The sequence below is a fragment of the Corylus avellana genome, chromosome ca8 (genome assembly GCF_901000735.1).
Source record: "Corylus avellana chromosome ca8, CavTom2PMs-1.0".
In the NCBI taxonomy this organism is placed as follows: domain Eukaryota; kingdom Viridiplantae; phylum Streptophyta; class Magnoliopsida; order Fagales; family Betulaceae; genus Corylus; species Corylus avellana.
Window position 1 is genome coordinate 9,185,783 of NC_081548.1, and position 7,554 is coordinate 9,193,336.

Consider the following 7,554-nt stretch of genomic DNA (forward strand, 5'->3'; position numbering starts at 1 on the left):
TGGCCAGCCCCTTGCTCCATAGGGGTGGCCAAGTCACCTCGACCCATTGGGGGTGGTTTCTACCACCCCCTTGGCTCCAGCCTCCAGGGGGTGGCCGAGCCTCCCCCAGTACCCATTGGGGTTGGTTTCAGCCACCCCCTTGGCACCTTGGGGGTGGCCCCCATTCGGCCAAATGAGCCACCCCCAAATGGGCAAGGAGGTGGCCGTAGTCACCTCAATTTTTTTTTTTTTTTGAAAAAATATTTTCTTTTTTAATTTTTTTTAAAATAAATAAATAAATAAATAAAAAATTAGGTAGGGGCCACTTATGTCAAGTGTCGAATTTTAATTGGTCCACCTGTTAGTGACATGGATTTCTGTTAAGTCAATTAATGGTCAATAGACGGAAGGACTAATTTAGTTTTGGTCTTTATCAAAACCACAGCTTATGATAAAAATCAAACCCTAAGGGGGAAAAATAAAGAAATGAAACCCTAAGGGGTATTAGGTATTTAACCCTTAAAATTAAGTATATTGTTGAATTTTATTTTATTTTTTTGTGAGTATATTGTTGAACTTATTTCAAAATTTAGCAAATCTGAAAAACAAATCGCAACTTAATTTAAAAAACTAGCAATTAAGTTGAAGTTGACGAGTTCCCAAGACACAGGATTTTATTTGAGAGCCCCTTAGGTCCGGTCCATCTGCAAAACACAACTTTTACTACCCCCAATCAAATTTTGACACATCACCTGAACCCAACAAATAGAATAGAAACGAAAGCAGCTAATAAATCAACAAATTTGGCATTTTCGTCCTTTCCCATTGGACACCCACGACCAGTTCTCTGCCACCAGCGACTGCGGCGGCCAACTCTCACCCAGTACCCACGGTTGGATAGTTTCTTTCTCTCTACTTGCAGACAACAATGGTGAAACCCAATAACAAGTTTGCTTTACCTCGTCCAAACGGAATGAAACAAGTCATTTCAAGCTCTAAGTTCCGGTCCAAACGTTTTCTTTCTTTCTTTCTTTCTTCTTTTTTTTTTTTTTTTCCAAGGTGAATTAGTACTGCTATGATTCACTGTGTTTTCTTGGACTTGGAAGTGTGAAGTTGCTCTTTTCAAGTGGGCATTTGTGATTGTCTCTAGGTTTGGGGTTTTAGGAAAGTTTATGACTCGTTGAACAAGGTATGGACCGGAATTGGCTTTTGTTTCCGTTTCTATATTGGTTTCTAGTTCAATTTTTTTTCTCTTTTTTTTTGTTTGGTTGCTAAGAAAATCAGGGAAAGTGATGGAAAATGATAGGCCCCAAACATATAATAGAAACACAACTAATATTTAATACAATATAAAGATAATACACGTTACAAATCTCCATTTATGGCCGGAGTTCTACCACAATACAAACACACAAACAAGATAATACATTCTGATACCTCTAGTGGGTCCCAGTCAGAACAAGAACATGATCACAAACAAGATAATATGTTTTGATACCCTTAGTGGGTCCCAGTCAGAACAAGAACATGATAATACTTCACTTAGGGTGTGAGTTGAACCACATACACAAGACAATACAAATTCACCATACTCATAACATAATACAAAGACCCTTAAATATTCTATTACTAGCAGCTACCTAAACCACTACCACTTCTCTCACACTATCTCACACCGCAACACATAACTGCACATACTAAATAACTTTCTAGTAAGTAAACTTCTCACTAACTCCTATTATAAGATAACACTAACACTAACCCCATTACCCATGCCACGTTGCACATCATGGCCCATGGCAAACACCACTATTGCCCATGATTTTCATGTTGGTTCTCCTTATCCATCTCTATGACCAAATAATGTGGGTTCGACTGATGTGTATGACAAGTCTTTCGTGGAATCCTATCATTCGCCCCCCCTTAAGAGAACCTTGTCCTCAAGGTGGAATGTGTGAAATTGACGTTGAGGATTTGTAACTGCCTTCCAGTGACATGTTGATAACGTGGGAAATCCATCTTAAGGTGCTTCAATGGGGGTGTTGCCTACTGCTACTTGTCTCCGGTGGGGAAGCCATGGGATATTGTTGATCTTTTTTCCTTTGTGTTGTTGGTGCTCTTCTCAGAGAATTGATTAACTCCAGCCAGTAAGTTCTTGATCTCGTTCAATGAATCTTCCATGCTCTGCATCTTCTCACATTCCATGCTCTGATACCAATTGATAGGTCCCAAATGGATAATAAATCACAATTAATATTTAATATAATATATTGATAATATACGTTACAAATCTCCACTTATGGCTGGAGTTCTACCCCAATACAAATACATAAACAAGATAATACGTTATGATATCCCTAGTGGGTCCCAATCAGAACAAGATAAACAAGATAATACTCTACTTAGGGTGGGAGTTGAACCACAACAGAATAGGACTCTACACAAATCACCATACTCATAACATAATATAAAGACCCTTAAATACTCTATTACTAGCAGTTACCTAAACCACTACCACTTCTCTCACACTACCTCACACCACAACAAATAACTGCCCATACAAAATAACCTCCCAATACGTAAACTTCCCACTAACTCCTATTATAAGATAACACTAACACTAACGTACCCCATTACCCGAGCCACCTTGCACATCATGGCCCATGGCAAACACCACTACTGCCCAAGATCTTCGTGTTGGTTCTCCTTATATATCTCCATGACCAAATAATGTGGGTTTGGTTAATGTGTATGACGAGTCCTAGATGGAATCCTATCAATTGGTATCAGAGCATGGAATGTGAGAAGATGCAGAGCATGGAAGATTCCTTGAACAAGATCAAGAACTTGCTCGTTGGAGTTAACGAATTCTCCGAGAAGAGAACTAACAACACAAAGGAAAAAAGATCAACAATATCTCATGGCTCCCCCACAAGAGACAAGTCGCAGTAGGCAACATCCTCATTGAAGCACCTTAAGATGGATTTCTCACATTATCAACATCTCACTGGAGGGCAGTTACAAATTGTCAACGTCAATTTCACACATTCCACCTTGAGGACAAGGTTCTCTTAAGGGGGGGCGAATGATAGGATTCCACGTAGGACTCGTCATACATATCAGCTGAACCCACATTATTTGGTCATGGAGATGGATAAGGAGTACCAACATGTAGATCATGGGCAGTGGTGGTGTTTGCTATGAGCCATGATGTGCAACGTGGCTTGGGTAATGGGGTTAGTGTTAGTATTATCTTATAATAAGAGTTAGTGAGAAGTTTACTTACTAGGAGGTTATTTAGTATCGGCAGTTATGTGTTGTGGTGTGAGATAGTGTGGGAGAAGTGGTAGTGGTTTAGGTAACTGCTAGTAATAGAGTATTTAAGGGTCTTTGTATTATGTTATGAGTATGATGATTTGTGTAGAGTCCTAATTCTGTTGTGGTTCAACTCCCATCCTAAGTGAAGTATTATCTTGTTTATCTTGTTCTGACTGGGACCCACTAGGGGTATCAGAACGTATTATCTTGTTTATGTATTTGTATTGTGGTAGAACTCCGGCCATAAGTGGAGATTTGTAACGTGTATTATCAATAAATTATATTAAATATTAATTGTGTTTCTATTATCTATTTGGAACCTATCAATTGGCGCTAGATTGATAGGTCCCAAATAGATAATAGAAACACAATTAATATTTAATATAATATATTGATAATACACGTTACAAATCTCTACTTATGGCCGGAGTTCTACCACAATACAAATACATAAACAAGATAATACGTTCGGATACCCTTAGTGGGTCCTAATCAGAACAAGATAAACAAGATAATACTCCACTTAGGGTGGGAGTTGAATCACAACAAAATTAGGACTCTGCACAAATCATCATACTCATAACATAATACAAAGACTCTTAAATACTCTACTACTAGCAGTTACGTAAACCACTAGCACTTCTCTCACACTATCTTACACCACAACACATAACTGCCCATGCTAAATAACATCATAGTAAGTAAACTTCCCACTAACTCCTATTATAAGATAACACTAACATTAACCCCATTAGAGCATCTCCAGCAGTGTAACTAAAAGTAAGATATTAATTATATTTAGCTATTTTTGTCATTTTTTTTTTTTTTGCTCCAACAGAATAGCTTCATATTAGCTATTATACATTAACTACTACAGTGAATAACTTCATATTGTTATTCACTGTAGCACACTAGATTGTTGAATATAATATTAATTTTCACATTATTTTCTCTCTCTTCTCTCTTCTCTATTCATGAATTTATGATACAAATTTAAGCCTTTTGAATCCCTAAAAACTCCCCAAAAAAATTGAATAGCATGCATATAATTGACAAATTAAAAATGAAAAAATGAAAATAAATAAAAATAACACACAGATATGCTGTGTGAATCAATTTTATTGTAATTTACAAGATGATGCAAAAACGGTCGTGGATCCAAAAAAAAAAAAAAAACAGATTAAAAAATAATATTTAAAAAAAATAGAGAATAAAATAAAGAATCTGTTGGAATTGGTATTAAAAAATGAGTAGTTAAAATAGAGAATTGTGCTTTTTGACTAAATAGAATACCTCTTACTGCTGGAGATGCTCTTACCCATGCCACGTTGCACATCATGGCCATGGCAAACACCACTATTGCCCATGATCTGCATGTTGGTACTCCTTATCCATCTCCATGACCAAATAATGTGGGTTCAGCTGATGTGGATGATGAGTACTACCTGGAATCCTATCAGAAAAGAAAATCAAATTGTTGAGCTCGACCCAACCCAGATTTGGAAGCTCTAATGGCCGTTGAAACCCATCTCAACAACAAGATCCACAACCCAAGAAAAACCCAATCAATAAAACCCACATAAATTGAAATACTAAATCAAAATCCCCAAATCAGAACAATCAAAATCCCCAAACTCCACAATCATCAATCAACAAAACCCACATAAATTCTCTTCTCAATTACCCATCAACCATCACAGACCCGATCTCTCTCTCTCTCTCTCGGTTCTCATCTACCTTAAATTGACAGATTCCGGCAATGACCTTTGGTGTATTCCAGAGGTGGCTCCATGAATTCCGGCGCCGGCATTTGACTGGAGAGGTGCGGTGGTTTGCGGATTGGTGGGTTAGGAGGAAATGAAAAGAGGGATAATCAGGTGTTAAAATTAAGTGGATTTGATATATTCTTTTAATTTGTATCTTGCATATGTGGCAGCATCCTATTAGAGGCCATAAAACACCAGTTTTACAGCCGGACCTGATTCAAGGTTTTCTCATTTTATATTGGTTTTTTTTTTTCGTGTTGGAAATTTGAAACGAAGTTTTTCACTTTTTGTGTTGGTCAACATTATAAGTTAAAACATTTTTTTTTTTTTGAGGAAGTTAAAAACTTACTATATTTATTTTTTTTCCTACTCGTGTTAATCTTATGTGAAACGCACGTTTTGGTGACTTGTACAACTCACTTTTTACAACAAAGAACCTGCCACACGCGACAAGAAATAAAGATGAGTGCTTTTATCAAGGACAACTCAGCTTTTGTTAGTAAAATGGTAGGTTGTGTTAACATGCTAAAATTTAAACTTAAAATTTGAAATGTAAGACTGAACTGAATATAATTGTCCACTTTTCCTAGTCTTGAAAATGTTTTACCAGTGCAATTTCGATGCCCTTTGATGAGTGGTTGAGGGTGGGAAATAGGATATTTGAACTAAAAATAGATAATAGGTCCTCTGTACCGCCAATCTTAACTGAAAACTTTTTTACCTAACAGAAACATAAAAATTTAATATTTCTAACGATAATCTTAATTACCAAATAAAATGAATTAAACTCATCACCCTAACTCACTAATTTCGTAGTGAATTTACGGATCGTTTCAAAATTTGACAACTTTATTTGATTTCCTTGATTACCAACTGAATTACTGTTACAATTCATTACAATATTTATTTAGTCCCATTGTCCCAAACAAGTACAAAGCATAATAAGCTATTCCTGTTATTGATCACAAAGCACCAAACGCCCCCCTTTCTCACACATTCCTTGTTCACCAACGGAATTAACCACCTTCCCATAACCATACCTCAAAGGCAATCTTCCCATCACCCTATGGAACTCCCTAATGCACTCTCCCCTCCTCTTCCTATGCTCCCCTCTCCTACTACTCAATCCTACACCCTTCAATCCCCACCGTTCATCACCACCGTCATTCCGCGCATCCCCATAATCTCTGGCCCTCTCTGCCCCCACCAGTATGGGCCCCGCATTCGTCTCATCAGCCACCACAAAGTTCATCAAGATGTCCTCGCAGTTCCGCATTCCATCAACGATCCTCCTCATCTCCCCCATCCTAGGCCCACCTTCACAGCTGTACTTGTACAGGTAATCACTTTTCAAGATCATAAACTTGGTGAGCATGATCGAGTACTTGTCCGGGTGTACCGTATAAATCCACTCCTTCCTGGACAGATCCAGGTCGTGCGATCTTACGAAGAACCCGATCGGACGGTCTTGATTCGATCCCCAGATTCTGAACGCGAACTCGAACGATCGCTGATCGACTTCCACGTCATCGTCGCAAATCAAAACGGCGTGGGTCCCGATTGAGGAGGGTCGGGGGAGGAACCGAGCGTTGAGGCTGCTTGATGGTTGGCGGACCAGGGAGACCGATGCTGCGCCGAAGGAGGAGGAGAGTGAGAGATTTTGGGCCAAACGGGCCAGGGTTTGCGCCGGGGTGGAGGGGTTTCCCCAGAGGACGAGCACAGAGGATACCAGTGGGGACGCGGCGTACGTGGCGGCGAGTGACTGGAGAAGAGGGATGCGGGACTCGGAGTAGCCGTTGATCAGGACCGTTACCTGGTCCGATCGGAGCGTCCGTGGGTCCCGCTGGGCGCTTGGGTTGCACGGGTCAGCAGATCGTTTACGCGAAGCGTTTACGGAGAAGAATAAGAAGAAGAGGAACACGAAGACTGTTAGCACCCTATTCCTCTCCATTAGAGCAACATCGATCAGCTTGATTTGTACAGTAGTGGCAATTTCGATAATAACAGAAGATTGGAGTGCAAATGTTGGGAAAAGGTGTTGGCAGTTTTGTTATTTGTGATGAAGCTCGGGGGTGTATTATTGTTATTTGTTGGTAATTCTCTGCAGCGTTATCTGATAAAAAGAGAGGCGAAGCCTCGGTGAGGCGAGGAAAGTGTAATGGCGATGTTGTTTATGGCCCCCGCGAAGCTCAACTTTTTACGATTCTTGCCATCGCCGTCGCCACCCTTATTGAAGCCTGCACGTTGCGCACCACTCCCGCCAGTCCAGCAAAGGTGCAAATCATTGACTTTGTTGGGAATTTAACTAACCCACTTTCACAGTCACATGGGCCTGAAGCCCATTTCACTATTCTAATGGAAATTTCCGTTCGAATTTTCTTTGATCCCATAGATTTATACTACTCCTCTCCAGTATTAAATTTTAGATTACGAAATTGAAAGTAATAATCTTATTTTCTCTGAAAAAACTAGAGGAAGTTTAGAATAATTT

The 7,554-nt window shown here is 39.4% G+C and overlaps 1 protein-coding gene and 1 long non-coding RNA gene across 2 annotated transcripts; both read right to left on the bottom strand.

Annotated features, from left to right (window-relative positions):
* Nucleotides 1-1,295: 1,295 nt before the first annotated feature.
* Nucleotides 1,296-5,129, bottom strand: LOC132190716 (uncharacterized). The gene is made up of 2 exons (XR_009441172.1): nt 4,591-5,129; nt 1,296-2,187 (listed from the first exon to the last, which is right to left on the bottom strand). It is a non-coding gene; the product is annotated as an uncharacterized LOC132190716 (long non-coding RNA).
* Nucleotides 5,130-5,916: 787 nt separating this feature from the next.
* LOC132190377 (glycosyltransferase family protein 64 C3-like) lies at nt 5,917-7,472 on the bottom strand. Its single transcript, XM_059605351.1, has one exon. The coding sequence runs from the start codon at nt 7,012-7,014 to the stop codon at nt 6,019-6,021; it is 996 nt and encodes a 331-aa protein (XP_059461334.1). The 5' UTR covers nt 7,015-7,472; the 3' UTR covers nt 5,917-6,018.
* Nucleotides 7,473-7,554: the final 82 nt, after the last annotated feature.

Coding starts and splice junctions, on each gene's coding strand:
- LOC132190377 (XM_059605351.1), bottom strand. CDS start 7,014: ATGGAGAGGAATAGGGTGCTAACAGTCTTCGTGTTCCTCTTCTTCTTA.